This window comes from Diachasmimorpha longicaudata, chromosome 4, assembly GCF_034640455.1.
Source record: "Diachasmimorpha longicaudata isolate KC_UGA_2023 chromosome 4, iyDiaLong2, whole genome shotgun sequence".
NCBI classification, from domain to species: domain Eukaryota; kingdom Metazoa; phylum Arthropoda; class Insecta; order Hymenoptera; family Braconidae; genus Diachasmimorpha; species Diachasmimorpha longicaudata.
Window position 1 is genome coordinate 549,618 of NC_087228.1, and position 18,736 is coordinate 568,353.

At 39.3% G+C, this 18,736-nt stretch overlaps 1 protein-coding gene across 1 annotated transcript; it reads right to left on the reverse strand.

The window, feature by feature from the left end:
- Nucleotides 1-12,932: 12,932 nt before the first annotated feature.
- On the reverse strand, nucleotides 12,933-17,281 carry LOC135161425 (kinesin-like protein KIF20A). Its single transcript, XM_064118973.1, has 3 exons — nucleotides 13,621-17,281; nucleotides 13,217-13,553; nucleotides 12,933-13,145 (listed from the first exon to the last, which is right to left on the reverse strand). Exons 1-3 carry the CDS (start codon nucleotides 17,040-17,042, stop codon nucleotides 12,933-12,935), a joined length of 3,972 nt encoding a protein of 1,323 aa, XP_063975043.1. The 5' UTR covers nucleotides 17,043-17,281.
- Nucleotides 17,282-18,736: the final 1,455 nt, after the last annotated feature.

The window sequence follows — 18,736 nt, forward strand, 5'->3', positions numbered from 1 at the left end:
CGGTCTATGATATGCCGAACAGCGAATAGCAGGGGTAGCAGTTAAGCAGTTCGTTGCACGAGAATTATCGATAATCGCATCAATATCGGTAGAGCGACGATTGTCAAGCATTTAGTGCTATGAAGGCTGATAAATTCACACATGATTGTATTTGAAAATATCAATACATATGCCTCCGCGGCCAGCATGTGCTGTTCCGGCTATTAATAATCGTAATTATTGGCCGTGAGGTGAATGGTTGGTAATCAGCCCAGTTAATTAGTCAAGCGAATAATCCAAATATGTTCATGAAAGAGTGAAAAATGAGGAGGGAGAAATCGATTCATTAAAGGGGCGAAATTTCGTCATATTTTTCATTAATCTTGCACGAGGGTTAATTATTGGTGCGATTTTTTTAGTTGAAATATTTTTCATGCCAAAATTCGAATATAAATATTAAAAAAAATAATCTTCGATTAATCATGACTGATTCATCTTTAATGAAGATTATAAACAATAAAATAGGATTAGGCTAGTTATTTCAGGCTCATAACAATTTAATGCGAATAACACATATCTCGGTCGCAATAATTTATGAATTTTATGTTTTTTATTTTGAGTTTCACATGTGCACAAGATGCATCGACGAGAGTGCAGTCAGCTGAAGTGGCTTTTGCTATTACAACAAATCCAGGATTTCAAATTGGCAAGTGAATTATCCATTGAATATAATGTCGTCATTCATTCGCAATTCACGACAAATTGAGGCAATCTGTTTTGTAATTTTCAATTAAACCTTTCAATTGAATAAAACCCCTCATCATATTCAATAAAATCAAGATCCATCTATCAATTCTTTCTTCGTACGTCAGCATAAATAACATTGAATTTTTCCCCCACAACTTTATATTTTCACATTTTTCCGCAAAATGAGAAGCGAATGCAAGTTGATGAAACGGTATAATTCAGGTGCTTTTTATTGAATCATATAGCCCTCCGCATTGAAAACCAACATCGTTTTAATTATACCCTGTCAATGAATGCATCAATGCCATCCGCCAGTACCGTGACTTGTGAAGTTAAATTTTAATGAACCGGATATGGAATACCAACACATTTCCATGAAATGGAAATCATCATACACATATTTGCTGGCTCCGACTTCATTTTATAACACGACGAGAAAACATTAAATACGTCATTAGTCACGTAGACGGTGGGATGTATATAAAGTTGGACTCTCGGCGTTTGCCTTTTATTTGTCTTTATTAATTCATACTATAGGATTGAGCATGTATCATTTATATGACCCATCCAACGTGTTTGCACCCTCGGTGAATCACTAATGCTTTCGAGTCACCGGTTATACGAGGGTTGCGACTGAATGCCTTTACAAAAATTGCGCCTATTTTCGTGATTTTTAATTAATTTCCGGTCCATTGCGTTTTCTTAACGTCATCCCGATGAATTTATAGCCTTTAAAAGTATATTTTTTATAAGTTTATCTCATACGCATGTAATGTTTATTCAATACTTTGACACATTGAATGAAGTTTGTTGATTAATTATTCGCCAGTCTAATGTGGAGGTTGGAACGGGGGTGAAATTTCGAGCTCAACAGTCGTGCTCTACTTCGTTGTGCGACGCAACTTTGCCCTGTCAATTTTTGCAACGTTAAAGTTGACCAACCACAGTGTTGTTGCGCCCATTGGACAAAAGTTCAAATCAAAAGTTTTCAAATGAGAAAAGTTGTTGTTTTCTTATCTCAATAAAAAATTCATAATCACCATTTTTCTCATTGAAAAACGATTGAATTGAGAACCCCTGACCCAGTGGGTGGAGCAACGTTGTGACTGGTCGAAATAAAACTTTAAAAACTCGGTGGGGATAAGTCGCACCGCAAAGTGGAACAGGAAATTTCGAAACGAAATTTCACATTCTTTCCACCTACAAAATTAGAGTGAATTCTTAGAGGGTACCTCGATTAGGGGTGAGTGGTGCAAAGAAAAGTAATCTGATGCAAATGAATTTCAAGTAAATATTAAAATATATTTTGACGCTGAGGATGATTTTCATTCAATTATAAACATCCTGTTGTACCCTTCAGCGCCAATGATAGCCTTGAATCGACAGAGTATGAACCCACTTGACGGGAATTGAAATAAATCAAAATAATGGGGTAAAATGTGCGTTGGAAACAGCGAGAATTTCACTAGCAATATTTACGAGGCAGACCGACAATCCAATGATACACATCGCACGGTCGCGTTAATAGTCAATATTTCCATCAGAAGCATAACCAACAACTCACGCCCACACACGGCGCATAACGCGACTCGGTACTTTATGTGAATTTACGGAAGGGCAGGGGGTGGGGTAGGGTTGGGAGGTGGGCAATGACGACGAGTCGAATGTGAAGGGACGAGTGAGTAAAAGTGAGAGGCCAGGGGGTGAGAGAGAGAGAGAGAGAGAGAGAGAGAGAGAGAGGATGAAATACCCAGAGTATTTGACATCGGCGGTGGACCAGTTGTTGGTATTTATTCGGGCATTACAATGCAACGTTAACCGAGAGTAGTAGAGTGTCAGTCTGTAGCTAATTTGCATTATAAGTACCTCGAATGATGTTATCATCGCTCGCTTATACGTGATGGCGCCGTTGACGGATCGTCAACGGTTGCAAATACACCTGCCTCCCCCTTTCCACCTCCCTGCGTCACAGCTTTACTCTCCTCTTTCTGGTCCTATCAAAACCGCAGTGTGAAAATTTACAACCGTATGTTTCCACTCTAACAAGCCTCCTAACATTCAATTAATTTATTCCCCACCGCGAAGTACGGAAGAGCTGAAAAATTTGAACATCCAGTGACAGGAGGGCTCTGGCCTCGTGGAAGTAATTCAGAAATGTCGATAACACTCAGTGACATCATGTTAAAACCCCTGGATGTGTGCATTACAATATTTTGGGCACAGAAGTCGAGGATCGTTGCAGTCCCCCTTCTCTCCTCATTCATTTTGACTCTTCAAAATGTATATTCCATACGTGCGTTAAAACCCACCCCCTCTGCCCTTCAGTTAACCATTCAACTCTCTCATTCACCCCATATTAATCCTAAATGTTCGTGCTCACTGGCAAGTGACACAAAACAAATCTCCCTTTTCAGGTACATGAGAAACTTTTCGACCTGTCACTTCACTGCACTGAAAGAAATATTAAATAAAAATTATGGAACTTTTCCGTAATTCTGGATCGAGATCTGGTGCAGGAAAATTTGAGGAGAGGGTTACTCAATTCGAAATTTAAGTAAGTGAATTGTTATCCAACTTTTCAATGAAGTATTGAATATTTATGTACCTGTAAAGTCACATTGAATGGAAATATGATTTAAAAATGAGGTTTGACAATTTTTGTTCATTCTGATTATCAAGTTATGTAACATGAGAAATGTGGTTTTTAATAAAAATACAATCATTATTATTTGATGTTGTTTCTGTAATAAGCAGAACTATTATCATGACGTTTTTCAATGTCATAATAATTATTGAATTGTTAGTGATAATAATGATTATTCAAATAATTGGTTATGAATTATTATTAAGTGAATTATCAATGAATCAGCTTCGATGATGCAAAAGAAGCAATAATATATGTTTCAAACTATGAAAACGAGCACCCATCGGCTTTTATTGTCCATACGATTGTGAGCACGCAACAGTTGCAGCGAATTAGACCAGGATACACGGGAAAGTAGCGATTGTTGCAGCTGAGGAAGAGCAAAGTGGGATAGAAACTGGATGGGTGACCAAGGGCGATAATACCCACGATAACCATTTTTTGCCTTGTTTTCATGCTAATTTGCGTTTGTGAACCGTTGGAATAGTCCGTAATAATATACGCATCGTGATAAATCAATAATGAAAGAATGATTCAAGTAATTATTAATTTATCGGACAAGGCAAAATCATATTTGCCGGAATGGGACCTTAGAACGTTGCCTTATCAGGTCCAGAGCCAAGCAACCTGATGAGGTGCTGGCTTGACAGTGCGTTACACTCCAGATAAGGCCCTGATGTCCCAAGCCCTAGGTAACCGGGCGGTGTTTTGAATTCAGAGGTGCAAAATTAAAGGAATAGTATTTTGTGCAAGGTGAAGAATTTAATTTTGCTATGGTAATAAATAGAAAAGCGAAGGGAGCATTTCCCAACTCTATTGATGTTCTAGTACTTATTTAAGATATGCATGAAAAATTTTGAAAAAGATTTAATGTAATTACTTGAAAAATTGACGCAATAGAATAGAGAGACTATTTTAGGATGTCTTTAAATCCAAGTGTGGTCCGCCAGTGGAATGCTAACAGCAGTTTTTTCTTTGAATTTCTTTGCGTGCATTTTTTCTCAGTCTGTCATATAAACCAGTTAATTTCCATACTTTTCGCTGAGATTGAAACGATTGTTTCAGACAAGATCCCACGAGCAGTAAATTTTATTGACACAGCACTGTATTCCATGGTGTACACAAGCGCGAGCAAAGAAGCAAAATGGCCTCGTGAATATTCACCGGAACAGCGGTAGAAATGTGTGCAACCAATGCGCAAATAATGACACGAGAAATGAAGCCGTCTTATTCATTCCTTTGCTCGGTATCACGAGGGACGACCAGAGAACTTAATTACCACCGGGCCCTGTTCAACACACGCGATCATACCCATCAGCCCGGAAACCCACCGATTGTGGAGGAATATTCGTAGCAGAAGCAAATGAAAAAAATTGCAGAGATGAAATAAAGATGAAAAGGTGGAGCCCAAAAAAAAAATCATAAAGCAGTGATTAAGTAATTAGCAATTACCAGCGTTTGTGAATGGTAAATATAAATTACGTCTCGCGAGGCATGTTTTCCAAATTATTTTACAATCCTTGTAGTCATAAACTCATGGGCTAACGACAAAATCCATAAATACGAGCGAGCTGTTTGACGACAGTGTTTTAATGTTACGGAATTTGAGGTCAATTATATACGAAGCGGAAAGTCGAGAAGATTTTAGGGTCGACAGCACAAAAGGAGGCGAAAACTACCACATTTCTTTGGTAACAAAAAGGAAAATCGAATGTTTTTTAACAAGGAAGGCACGTGCCAGATTTTCAAATATTTGAAATTTTCTCGGAAGTTTTGTCTAGAATTATAAAAAAAAACTTAAATAATTTTTCCAGTGCTAGCCATGGAACTTTCGTCTTTCCTGTTATCCTCGTGTATATTCGTGCTACATCGGCAACGTTCGCCGTACCGAAATGAACCGAACGCGTGCGATCTGATGTTCCGTGTTGGGAGTACGGAATTGGGGACAATTCCCTTTAATCTATAAAATAATTATGTAACTTTATTCTTTCACCTTTTCGCTTTAGATTTCTCTTAAAATTTACACAGTTTAATTTCCTTTAGGAAATTCACGTTGCGCTGACTTCACTGCCCAAAACCTTTTTTTCTCAAAATCTGCTGAACTATGGAAGCTTTGGATTAAGGAAATTATCATCCACAAGTCGAGAGATTACACAAATATCATCTTCGGAGACAGTTTAAACGTCATTTGATGACACCGTGTTATTAAATTGATTAACAATTTTAACTCCTAGATCTAAAATCATCATTTGCAGCATATTACCACCAGGGGGAGACGTAAGACTCGTAAAAACCTCAGCAATTATGAGCGTCTGCCATTTTATTACATTCTGAATGTCACTCAAGACACGGGATGGCTCTTTCTTCACCACTATAAAATCATTCATGCTCCAGAGGAAACCGGAAAACGCTTGAATTGCATCGAAAAGGCTGCAGAGGACTCCCCAGGTCTCTCCCCTTCTCATTAAAAAAATGGGAATCGAAGTTATAGGTCAAGTGATGGCTGGGATACCGTCGAATTGGTATACGGAATATAACAATAATAAGATCGTGTATCCATATCCCAAGTCGTGAAGCGGTTGACGGAGCCCGAGAGAGGGTATCGTGCAAGTGGCAGTCGTTCTTGTTAAAACTAACTTGCCTCATTGCCTCCAATATCTCTGATGTACCTCGTGTGCCCTTTTTTCTTCTTCGTTTTGATGGTCATGGAGAGATGGTGAAGTTACAAGAGCATCTCAATAGCCACTCAACCACTGCGTCATCTTGTTACAAGGTACTAACGTGTGGATCCTCGCAAGATTTCCGGAATCATCTCATTAAAGATGGATGGGCTAGGTGGACACGAAGAATTGGTATGTGGGATTATTTGGATTTCTTCTAATTTCGAGTTATAAAATTAATTTTGCTCGAAAGAATAAACGACTAAATTCACTTCCGTTTTTTATAAGCAATTCACAATTAGGTAAATTATTATATATAAAGTCTCGCTGATGGTTGAATACCTGCACACACAATGTATAAAATTCACTGTTATTTTTATATTTTTTCAAAAGTGATTGCCTTGTATACACAGAAAGTTGGATTTATTTTGCACTCGAATTTTCTTTTTGTTTTCTACACTTAAGTAATTTTTCACAACTCGACTGTAATACTCGCAAATATTATCTCCAAAAATTGTAAGTGATTCAAGAACTTAGAAATTGCCGATTTGATATTGTCGGAAGGATGTTGTTGTTATTACTGACTCTCTTTTCTTTTATCAATTTTTGGCGACAGACTTAGGAGTCGGAAATTTTTGAGGAAGAGGAAAATCTCATCATTTTATTGATGAAAATATCAGAGGGGAGGATACGTGCAGAAGGGAGAAGGAGGTCCTTAGACGGGTTTTTTCCTTCGGCTCAGTATTTTTGCATGGAGTTTGACCTTTGGTCGACCTACATGTCTTCGTAGTAGAAGAAAGGCAGCTGCAACGGATTATGTCGTAAAATGACTAGAAGGAAATTTAAGAGAGCTATTTTATTGCGAACAGAGTTTTTCTTGCTAGTTTTTATGATTGGTTTTGGGATAAAAATATTGTCTGGTCATCGTAAATTTCAATTGGAAATGTAGAAAAAATTGTTCAAGATGACAGTTCCTAGAATTGTGGGAAAAATCTAGACATTTGGTTATGGGGCAAATATCAAGAGTGATAGTTATATTGAGGATGTTTCAGCATTGGTCTTGGGAAGTGCCCTATAGCACCAGGTTGGGAAATGTTGGGGAAATCTTTTTCATCTGAGAAAGAACTTGCTGTTGAATTTTTATACGAAATTTGTGAGTTAGTTATGCTATTTCCAAGTTCTCAAATATTTAATGACAACGACATTAAAATAATTGTTTTTTAATTATTCTTTTTCTTTACTCTCTTTTATCGAGGGAAGGACTGAAACAGTTAATTTTCGATAAGATAAGATAAAATAATGGGTCTAAGTATGCATTCAAAGTTGTAGGAATGATTGAAACATTTCGAATAAAATATCACCAAAAGGATTGAAGAAATGCCTTTATGCGCCATAATATTAATAATTCATTAGATTTGTTGTCTTCTTGGTTTTGTTGAGTGGTTGATCCAACACACTTAACCTTCGGTATCTGCCTGTCATCGCATTCCTTAATACACCAAAAACAAAAAAGTGACGATCTTGTTGCGGAATGGTGACATGCAAAACAATATCAGGGACGTAGTAAATGTTTAGGGTCTCTCTCGTCATCAGGGATCAAGATATAGTAATGTCGTGTTACCATCGATTCCAACAAATGAATATCGACTTGGCACTTTTTCTCATTCTTTAGAAATGACCGAAGTTGTTATCGAGCAATTTCAAGTTTCCAATTGCACTCAAACTAAATGCTAGTGAATTTAGTCCCTTTGGCCCTTATTTCACGTATCAGCAAGCAAAGGGGTGGAAAATATGACGGCATGGCCAACACCTCAAGGCAAAATGTCGAGTAATAAAAACATGAAATATTCCAGAAAAAAAAATTTCTTATCATTGGTGCCTCCCTGGGTCATATGTAAAAACGAATAAAATCGTGGTAAGTTGCGTCGAGGGATCGGCCGAAGTTACTACGAACAAAACCCCAAAACCAACACCCATTTTCCCTTTCCTCTCCCTCGCTGGTTAAACGCACACCTTTGTGGAATTGCCCCTAGGGTTTGGTCTCCAACCCGGAACATCGTCCAGTATATGCATATCGTTCACCTACAACTCTCACCCCATCTACCCACCCCTGGAGTCCAGATACACGAAAACACAGGATAGTATATCGGAAAAACTCGGATGGAGTCGAGGGTTCATCTTTCCACTTTTATTTCCCGTCTCGATTCCATTGGGGTCGTATGTATTATCCTTTTTTTTCTCAACCAGGAAAAAGAATGCTTTAGCTTTGACTCCACCCCGGCAGGCATTTTGTACAAGTATTGTACTTTACAAACTTCAGGTTTCGTGAATAAACTTTCAGTATTGTTCCCCCGGACGTTTATTCAAAAATTCTGATCTATCTCGGATATTCGGAAGGACTTGAAAAAAATTAACGGGGGATGAGGCGTTCTGACAGAAGGCTATGGTCGTCACTTGCTGCATTATTTTTTCCTTTTCTTTTTCATTTCTAGCTATCGTATCGATTGTGAGAAAATTGAAAAATTTGAATATTCAAAATTTTCTCCGAAACTCAAGGATCTTCTACAAAAAATCTAAGACTTCAAGAATTTTCCAGAATATTAGTGAAAATTTAAAAGTGTCTAGATAATATGAGAAAATGCAAAGAAATCTGGGTAAATCTTAGAAGAATTCAAGAAAGTCCTACGAATTTTGAGAGAATCGTATATGACAAAGTGTCTTCTATCATTTCGCGAAGCGAATTCAGTTTTCGATATCCGTTTAAATTTGGAAATTATTTGAAGAGCTAGGAACTTGATCAATAGTTCTAATCCTCCTAAATTGCCGTGATTCTAAGCAATTTTAACCATGATTAAAGAATAGAAAACTCGACCAATTGCAAAGTTTCCAGTTGACAGCAAAAAAACCGAAAAACAACTTTCTGAAATGCGAAACAATTTAATTGGTTATCTTTCAACATAACGTAGCTGAATGCATTCGACTGACTGTTGGAGATACGGTGAAGTCGCGATTTTGTAATAATGGCCCACCATCACCAAAGCCCCCCACCCCCCACCTCCTCTCGCCACTCCACCCCTTCCCGCCTACCGCTGACGGGAGAAATTGCGTAAAGGCAAATATGGGATAGACTGAACAGTTCGTATTGTATGATTGTCTCCGTTTTCCCCATTTTCAGGAAATGCCTGCCTTTCATTTCACCCGGGGATTGTACCTTTCTCTCCACCCCCTCCCCTGCCCAGTTACCTCCCACCATCGTTGAGTCCGTATTGCCAGCCTCAACGTTTGAATTGCATTACGTATTATTGCTTATTGTTCGGCGCTCGCTTCGCCTCGTCTGACGCTCCACATCCCCCCGCATTCCACCCCCGCCACCCAACCCACCTCTTTTTCGTGGTGTACTCTCAAAACCCCCGTTCCAGGCATCTCCCGTCCATCTACCCTTCTTCAATCTCCATCCCCCTGGCCGCCCCTCACTCCGTCCGCTCCCTTATATTCGCATTTTGCATTTTGCATCTCCAGATGTAACTTTCGTTTCGCTAATTCTTGCGGATATTTATACACGAGTTTTCCGCTAGTCACGTTGCTGCATTACTTTTTGTTTCAGTTAGATTTCTTTCGTATGTTACGACCAATCGATTTATATCCTATTGGTAGATCATTATAATGTATGACAGCCGCAGTTTTTTGTTGTTGGTAGTTTAAAATTGATTTATTCGGTGTTAGTAAAACCCTTTAAAAGCCATAGATAATCGTCTATATAAATCTCGTTTCTTGAAATTAAGAGACAAGGAAAATCAAGGCAAACTTTTCAAATTTCGACAAAATAAATTTTGTCATCTACAGACACAAAACCAAGGAACCCTTGTTGTAGTGAAAGAAAATCTTTATATTGAAGAAATCCGTTGTAGCTTTTCACATGGAAATGAATTTAAGAACAAGTAAGTGACTTCACTTTCTCGTCCTCAAGTGAGGCCTGGAGTTCTTAATTTTTTTTGATCACACAGACCATTTATTGTTTGTTATATCCATAGAATATGTTTCCGTAAACAGATTTCTAATTCAAGTTAGTTTTGAGGGCTCGAGTGTTTTTTTCCCAGAATCAATCAATTTGACATCAACCAATGAACATCTCCTCTATTTTTGAAATACTAAATATTAATAGTTTGGAATAAGTGTGCCTCAATTTAATATCAACTTAGAAATATAAATATTTATAGTCTTTTTTCTGTAAGAGAAATTAAAAATATTTGTGTTCTTTAATTTCATTTATCCTCAATTCTCACCACTTTCCAATTATAATTTTTTTGATCACTTACAAAATATGTTGTTTGCACTAAATTGTCAGGATTTTTTAAACTTGAAATATAAGATCAGGTAATTAACAATATCCTTAGTCTCTCAGTTCAATGAGTCTTTCCAAATCCGGGAAATATTAACATTTTCGAAGATGTTACACAATTGCGGTGGTGGTATTTATAAATATTAACGTGTCATTGAAAATTCATTCGGCTTGTGCCATATACACTGTATTTTCCGTGAAAGCTCATGAATTTCCTTGAAATCGAGGAGTTCATTAGAATTAGCGCTTCGACGAGTAAAAGAGACAGTTTTCAGGAACGTTAAGCGACAGAACAATGTATGACTGGTAAACGTTGACGTTCTAAATACCGGGGTAAATGACACGAGAAATATAATCCCCTTGTTCCGAAAGCAACGTTGAGGTACGGTTGTATGCATCTTTACATCCCTTCAACTTCTCATACAATTGCTTAGTACACTTTCCCTATCCCTCTCCGAGTACGTCAATCTCATCTTCACACCGAGGATGTCTTCCCTCCGACGTCGGTCTTTTGTTGAATTGGAAATTGTGCGTAACTACGCACAATAATTTGCCTCCTGGAAATCACTAGAAATTAATGAAAACTCCGGGGTCTTGATGTGCGCGTTTGCAGAAAGTTGAATAAGAAGATGAGAAACCCTCTGTCACTAAAACTTCATTGTCTACACCGAGATCGGCTAATCGTGACAAATACTGATCCAGGATTGGCGAATTATAAACTAATGTCACTGGTTGGAAACTTTCAGCCAAGTGACTCCCTATCCTCACACCCCTTTTATTCCACCCTCCCCAAACCCTTTCACACAATTTACTCTCTTCAATCTTCTGATTTTCCAGAAGATCGGTGGGGATAATAAAATAGCTGATGAGCGGCTTTCATTTGCCAAGCCATGAATTATCTTCACCTCCAAACTTATTGAAACTTACGATCCTCCTGGAAATGGAAGAACATAAAAAAAAGTGAAAGCAGGGGATGAAGGTCTCTTTTCTCCCGTATTTTCTCTGGCCAAAGCCAATATAGTGCCACCGAAGGAATACTTACGGAGGGTTAACAAAACGCTGGAGGGGCGGTGGGGGCTGGAAAAAGTGTATGGTGTTCATGGCCAAGTCAAAGAGCACAGACTGAAAGAAAGAAAATCGGAGGTGGGTAAAACCCTCGTCTTCGAATGGTGGTGTGCGCACCACAGCTACCGGAGAAAAGGAAATTGGATGATATTTCCCGCAACGATCAAATCTTATTGCCAATTGAAAGAGGAAAGTTCGCGGTACATTTGCCCGGAGAAATCACCCAACGGCGAAGAGGTGAGCCAGCGAAAATGACTACTTTTCTCTCTACCCTGTTCAATCCTGTCCCATTTTGTCCAATGGTATACTCCATGGGGCTGTGTGCAAAAGCTAACCTTCACCCTCCACCCCTTTCTCATGCTTTTCACCCACTACTAGCCTACCACTAACGAGTTTTCCGTCTGCGAGAAACGAGTCGTTGATACTTCTGTGCAAATGGCCGAACCACAACAGATATTTGTGCGGGATTGATGAAAAAATAGCGAATGAGCGCTTTGTTGTTTCTTTCTATAGTTATGCACCAGTGAGAGGGTCATGTGACACCAGGGCTTCAATTTTAAAGTTTCTTTCGACGGGAATGTTAGAGATGACAAGTTTTAAATTGATCTGTGAAAGGCAAAGTTTCTGAGGATTTTTTCGCTCCATAAGGATGTTCTTTGCCGGACAACGATTGTATTGATGGAGAGTGAAAAGACCTTGTTTAAATTAAAGAAGGAAAATGAGTGCGTTTACGGACTTAACTAGTTGCTGGGATCAGTGGAAAGTCTGCATTTTCTTTGAAATAAACTCTGTTCTCCTTTTAAAATAAATCAATTCTATCCCTGTATGATCTTGATCCTACATTTGTACTCGTTGTCTAGCCATTTTATTTCCATTGTCATCTGGAAAATTAGTTTCTCCGAAAATTCGGTGGATTTTATCAGCAAGAGACCATGAACCATAATTTCCTATCAGAATGGAATCACGAGAGGAGAAAGAAACAGATCACGTAGGACCCCTGTGGTTATAATGAGTCTGGAAGCGTCAGCGGCGTCTAATGTCAGAAATTATAGCATATTGCCAATAAAATCCGATGGTCCAGACCCACTACCCCCTGTCTTTATTCCTGGTCGTACAGGGCGACAGTCACGCTCCGATTGGAGTGGGGGGGAGACGCTTCTTTTGGATTTCTTGTAATAATGGACGCTCAATTGGGGTGGATGCTCTTTTTTGTCATTAGGATTTTGGTCATCGGGCAGATGATACCAATAAGTTTATTGGTGATCGATAAGCCGGATATCGTTATATAACTCGTCATTTGGGGGCTCATAATCCGGGCAGAAGAGCCGAGCAGACGGGTCATAATTCACTTTGTGTCTTCTGATTAATCTCATGAAATCAGGGATTTCGGAGGGGAGTTGGAAGGTTCAATGATTTATTAGTAAACAAGGTAAAGGAACTAAAAAAACAAATACAATACACAACTTTTTTTGTTCACTAGAGTTAAAGAACTTCTGGATTAATTTTCTGAGATTGATTTTTTGACGACATTCTCAACAGTTATTTCAGCTTCACGAATCACGAACTGCGTTCTACCGTTTACCCGTTTGACCTTCATCCAGTTGGATAATTCTTTGTAGTCAGTGCTGGAGTCATCACTGCTTGACGTTATACTAGGAGTAGTGGCTTCACGCGGAATCATCAGCTCTTTCAAGTTCGTGCTACTTGTCTTCTGAAAGTATATTAAATCACAAAATGCCATCAGATCAAATTTTGACTTTCAGATTTTCTTATTCAATTTACCTTATTAGACATATGTTTCCCAATATTCACAATTTTATAATTATTAGACTTGGAGCCCTCTAACGACGTCAGCGAAGCGACAATTCGCGAGCTCAATCGTTTCGCTGAGCAAGTCAATCTACAATGATGCCCGGATCTCCTATTTTTGACATTGAGCGCTCTTCTAGAACTTTTCCCCTTAACCAAAGACTCTTCATGAACTTCTCTCGAACTTTCTTGCTCAACTGATTCCAAAGATTCCTTTGATATTTCACGTTTTGAATGTCCTCTAGTACGAAGCAACTCTCGATTATTTCGTTCAACATCTCCTTGAAGTTTTCGAACTAGCAATTCATACCTGAAAATTCAGAAGGATCGCTTTGTTTCAAATAACAAATGGGTGAAAATAATTTTTGGAATTTCACCTTCTAATTGTACTCTCCCTGTTCCTCTTGAACAAGGCCATTTCCCTCTCTTTCCGCAGTAACAATTCTTTCATTTTCTTCAATTCACCTCTGACATCGCCATTGCCTTCATGAATCATATTCAGCATAGCTGTACTTCGCTTGAAGCGCGCAGCAAGATTGGAAATCTCATGGGACGAGGTACGTTCAAGTTCCCTCCTTTCTACCTCCGATCGCCTCATTTCCTCCTTGACTGTTGTCAACTTGTCTAGTGCATTGGCGATACCCTCACCCAATTCATTCACCCGTTCGCCATTTACTGTGTTCATTCTCACCATGCCAGCCAAATCAGTCCTCAGAGACATGATTTCATTTTCCCTGTCCTGCACCCTCGACGACAATAACTTTAGCCTGCACTCCAGAGACGATTGGCTCTGCAGACGCCTCTGCAATTCCTCCCTCAATTCCACCTTCTCTCGTTTACACTTCTCAAGAACACCAGAAAAATCACTTACTCTGTTCTCTAAATTGTGCACCATCTGGAGATCACATTCAATTGTTGTGATCCTTTGTGTGAGGGTATTTATGGTGTGAGTTTTATCTTCTAATTCTGATGAGAGTTTATTAATTTTGTGAATGTGGTCTGTTATGCACTGGAGGGAGGACTTCTCTTGTTGCGAGTGTGCTTTTGAAAGTTTACTCTCCAACTCGATATTACATTCCTTTAAGTTTTCTATGTCAACCTCCTGGCCTGCGACTTTCAGTTGATATTCAATAATTTTTTGATCACTCTGGTACATTACTTCCTTCAGGTTTTGCATTACTCGCCGAATGTGCTCAAGTTCTTTGGACAGTTCGGTTATGCGAAGCGAACCTTCAAGATGCTCTGATTGCAGAGCTTTGTAGTCCAATTTTAATTGATTCACTTTCTGCTTAATCTCTTCCGTGGATTCTTGTGATTGTTGAGGGCTCGATGTCTGGATGCTCTTGTGTTTTCTTTCAATGGTTATATTGTTGCTCGTACTATGGGACATTCTGCCGCTGACACCAATACCTGAGTCCTCTGGTCCGTCCATCTTTATCAAGTCCAGAGTTTTATCTATTGTCGCAAAAATATTGGGATTGATGTCAGTGGACGGATTAATCGTGTCAAATTCTGGAAGATTTTCGACATTGGTGGTAGATAAAGACGCTTCAGGTCCGATGGTATCAGAACTAGAGTCTGAGGAGGTTGACTGCATCGACTCGTTAACGGAAATACTGCTGACGTCGTTCGTCATATTTTGGGACTCGTTCTCCGGGTCTTCAGCTTCGATCTGCTCACGTGATTGATTCTGCATCAATTCATCCAAGGATTTTCCCAGAGACTTGATCGTCTCGTTTTTTTGGAATATCACTAGCTTGAGGTGTTTCACGAGGTCCTTGTGTTTGAAGGATGTGCATCCTGGTTCCGATGACAGGAGCTCCCGAATTCCTCTCAATTCTTCGTTGGCCAAAGCCAGTTCGAAGACGCAGGTGTTCTTCTCCGTTCTAAGGGCATCGCATTCCTTTTTAACAGTTCTCAATACCTCTTTCACAGACATGTATTTAGTCGTGATGCGAGCATTTTCGGCCTCAAGAATCTCTAAAGACGTAGAATCATTCACATCATCAGAATCTCTCTTTCTACGTTTTCTGTTGGTCAGACTATCAATTCGTTCTTTGTAAAATGTCTCCACCCGCTTCACTGACCATTTCAATAAGTCTTCCTGGTCTTCTTCAATTGCCTGCGCATGCATCCTCCAGTTTGACTCCATATCCTTCATCATCGCAGAGCAGAAATTTGCCATCTCTTCTCGAATTTGTAATTCTCGAGTTGTTGCGTTTGATCTCAGAATTTTTATTTCTTTTTTCAAGAGGGAGTTCTCATCTTCTAGTTCTCCATATTTATCCTCATGTTTATCTTTAATTTTAACAGGATTTTCGTCAGCTGTACCGCCGGCATCCTTCATGGGACTGGAAATCGTCAATTGCGACCCAAAAATTTTCTTCAGATCCTTCGCCGGGACCACAGAAATCCTTCTCGCAATAGAACAAAAGTGCAGAATGCTCTGATTCTCAACATAAAAATCTGGAGATGGATTAAGATGAGCAATAATAGTCAATTGCTCCTTCCCTGACAGACACCTCTGAAAGAGTCTCGTCAGTTTTGACTCTCGAAACGCTCCAACAGTCTCAGAATTTAATTTGTTAGATTGACGGTCATGGACACTCTGGAGACACTTTCCCATAGCTAACAGCCCAGCCTTGATGTTTTTCGTTTCCTTCAAGGACTCTCCACTGATGGTGACGTTCAATTTGTTCCTTCCAGATCCAGCCAAATCGCAAAAGGTCAACGTACTCACTTCAACATCATCAACAGCACATTCTTTGAAGTATTTCAACAAAGTAATTGAGAAAAAAGAATGAGAGAGGGAACTTCCAGCGTCTGATGGCTCTGATGACACAGTCAGTCTCGATTGTCCAGTGAGGAGGACCTGATAAGCTTCCAATCCAGTTGTAACGCAGATCGTAGTCAGCCCAGGGATAAAGGATCTCCCCTGCTTGTCAGTGACTAGCTTCAAGGGGGATGTTCTCTCTTCATCGACTTCTCCAAGCAAATCGTAAATATTCTCATTGTAGATTTCAGCAAAGGACAGCCAGGCCGAGAATAAAGCTTCATCACCAGGTTCTCGATACTCTTCATCCACGGAATCTTCCAAAAATCGCCAAGTATCGAGTGCAGTGCATTTGCTCTGAAGTTTCGTCAACAATTTCTCTCGTGCCATTGACTCTGCGAGCCTCTTCTTCTCGTCCAAACTGACAATTTCAAAACCCGGAAGAAACTTGTACCACGGTGAGAGTGTGCAATTCACAGCAGAGAAAATGAACTCAATGCTCCTAGGAATTATTCCTGGTGAGTTGAAGGTGCCGTAAAACGAGAAAGTCTTACCGGAGTCTGTGGTCCCGTAAGACATCACCGTGGAATTTTGACCAGATAAAAAATCCAGAATAGTGTCACCAACGCAGTCTTTAAAGACTTCATCTTGGGAGGTGTTGGGAGGGAGAATTTTAGTGAAGGAAAATTTTTTAGTTGTTGCCTCACTTGATTTCAATCTTCTAGTGGAGCAGCCGTCGGACGTAGGGAATTTCGTGAGGAGCATTTTGGAGTCAAACACAACGTACATTTCTTCCTGCAGCTTCCGGGCCCGTTCTGTCCTCGGGGTTCGTGGCTTGAGGCGCAAGAAGACTTTGATTGTTTGTGATGTATTGGACCCATTTGATGCGTCTGCGAAGTCGTCAGGCAATTCGGGTTTTATGGTGCGCGCCTCGGTGAGATTCACCGACTTTGGTCTGCTGGAAGGTCTAGAATTGGCTTCTGATAACCTGGTTGACTCAAACAAATTCTCTGCCGAGTAACTCATTTTTAAGCAGTTTCATGAAAATAATCCGCGATCAATTGAACTTTTTAAATAATGTTTCGCAAAAAAAATCATAACCTGCAATCATCACAACGCAATTAATACCGTCCGGAACGTGGAAATGTCATGAGGAAAACAATGACTCGATTTCGTAATTTCAAGATGAACGAAAAACCAGGCGATATGAATCGTTATAAATTACCCAACACTAAATAATCACCAGCGGGAAATTTCTAAATCGTTTTACGCAAGAGTATTTGTCGCGAAGTATTGGTCAGAACTGAGGAAGAAGTCTGAATGACTGTCATTTTATTTTCGACTGGTTAGAAGATGGGAGATAAGTTCATTTTTAGAAGACGGTTTTTTAGAGCAGCTAAAAGCGTCCTCTGATAACCTGGTAAACTTCAATAAATTCATGATCGAGTAAGATATTTTGAAATATTTTCTTGAAAATAATTCGTAGTCAATTGAATTTTGTATAAGGGGCGTGTGCCCAATAGTTAATAATCTTAAGCGAGCACAACACAATCAATACCACCCGCAATGATAAATTTAACTATCGAAAACAAATTACAGAACTTCTTAGTTTCAAAAACTGAATGAAAGTCCGGAGCCGTGAATTTTATTGAATTGTCCAATATTAAAGACTCACTTGTGAGAATTTTCCACATGATTTTACGCAAAAGTATTGGTCCTCAAGTGCTGTTAGAACTGACAGAAAATTCTGCATTGATTTACCGATGTTGATTACAAAATTAATTTGAAAAACTTAATCCACGGAATCCTCTGCACATAATGCAGGTGAGTATTTCTCTGAAACAGTAGATCTCCTGAAGGATCTAGGAAACAATATCTTTTAATAGGATAAATTATTAAATTCGAGCGAATTTTCATGACAATAACCCGATGTCACTTCAACTTTTCGAAAAATTATTTCCTACAAGAACTAGTGAAGTAGAATTACAAAAATATAATCAATACCGGCCGTAACGATAGCTTGTTTTTATAAAGAAACGTTCAAGATCGTAATTTTCAAAATGAAAATTTCTCTAGTATTACATGATCATTCATGAAGATTTTATCTACGATTTTATGCAGAACTGGGGGGAAAGTCCGAGCAATTGTCATTCAATTTCCAAGTTTTTCCATCTGACAAGATTCAGGAACAAAGTAAATAGGGAATGCCATAAATCCTCGGACAATCTCCCATAATCTAAAGTAGCAATTTATATGGGTGTCGTACGACTCATTAAACGTAACCAATCAAAGCCAGTGGTTAATAGCAAAGCCAAGTCAAATAGCAATGCAGCACTCGAGATGGGTCGGCCAAGATGTGTACATTTATATATCTCATCACCAGAATCTATTGGGAATACAGAGACATCCACTGTTACCATAGCGGTTTGGCGTGTGGTTTGAGAAAGACGAGGTCGAGGCGGTCCCTTTCGCCAACCACAATCGACTCCTTGTATCGACAGACCGCACCGTCTTTTTCCCTCCACCCGCTGCACCACTCCCCCTTTATTCCACCTCCCGCGCAACATCGCAGGATTTTCCTTTTCGTCTTTGCCGACCATCACATCGGCTCATTACACATGTACTCTTTACCATGTGCCGACACACATTCCTCTGGTGGTCTTTTTTCGGATACTTATTCACTCCCTACAATTACTCATGTTTCAGATATCAAAGTGAAG

Bases quoted from the DNA above. Each gene is read 5' to 3' on its own strand.
- LOC135161425 (XM_064118973.1), bottom strand. From the start codon at position 17,042: ATGAGTTACTCGGCAGAGAATTTGTTTGAGTCAACCAGGTTATCAGAA. The intron at 13,554-13,620 runs GTGAAATTCCAA...CTGAATTTTCAG, and splicing joins AGGGAGAGTACAATTAGAAG to GTATGAATTGCTAGTTCGAA. The intron at 13,146-13,216 runs GTAAATTGAATA...ATATACTTTCAG, and splicing joins GGAAACATATGTCTAATAAG to AAGACAAGTAGCACGAACTT.